Source organism: Eurypyga helias, unplaced genomic scaffold, assembly GCF_000690775.1.
Source record: "Eurypyga helias isolate BGI_N326 unplaced genomic scaffold, ASM69077v1 scaffold30930, whole genome shotgun sequence".
In the NCBI taxonomy this organism is placed as follows: Eukaryota; Metazoa; Chordata; class Aves; order Eurypygiformes; family Eurypygidae; genus Eurypyga; species Eurypyga helias.
In genome coordinates, this window is record NW_010224269.1 from 1,946 (window position 1) to 2,611 (window position 666).

The following is a 666-nucleotide window of genomic DNA, read 5'->3' on the forward strand; positions in this document are numbered from 1 at the left end:
AACTATCTGCAGGGGGAAGCAGGGTGGATAAATCCAAGCTCTTCATTCTGACACTGTCATACTTAACCTGGGAGCATCGCACTCCAAAGCTGGGAGATGGAAGAGCAGCGCAGCACAGCATCCTGCTGGGTTTTGGGCTAAGCCAGGGCGAAGCTTTGCTGCTGGGGCGGCGTGACCGACGCCTGCAACTCCTCCTTGCAGGGGGGATCTTTGCTGGCCTCATCTCCGACTACACCGGCGGCAGAGCCACCACGTGCTGCGTGATGCTGGTCGTTGCTGCTCCCATGGTGCGTGGTCACGCGGGGAAAAAAAAAAGGTCACGACTGTTTCCTCTCCTCCGGCTCCTTTGAGTCACAACTGCCTTCCTCTTCCCAAGTGTCGGGGTTGAGCTGGTCACACGCTCAGCTCGGACGGTAGCTGGGATTGATCCGTGCGCCCCGGTTGGACACCCGGATCTGGGAGGGGATCGTATAGTCCCTGACAGTTTAAAGAAAACCTTTAAGGGTGATTTTTTTCTTCCCTCCCGCCAGAACCCCTCTCTGTTAAAGCCTCGAGGGTCCCACTGAGCCAGTCCAGCCTTCGTCTCTTTGCTTTGCATCCCAAAATCCTCACGCTCTGCCGGCTCCTTTCCGAGCACCTGCACAGAGCCCGTTTGGCTTCCCTGCC

The 666-nt window shown here is 57.5% G+C and overlaps 1 protein-coding gene across 1 annotated transcript in view; it reads left to right on the forward strand.

Annotated features, from left to right (window-relative positions):
• The window catches only part of LOC104516689 (sugar phosphate exchanger 2-like), a gene marked incomplete at both ends in the record, with an annotated part of 2,120 nt that extends 1,833 nt beyond the window's left edge, over positions 1-287 (forward strand). Inside the window, 1 exon segment of the mRNA XM_010161107.1 lies at positions 202-287. Coding sequence (XP_010159409.1) covers positions 202-287 — 86 coding nt within the window.
• Between the last annotated feature and the right edge of the window lie 379 nt (positions 288-666).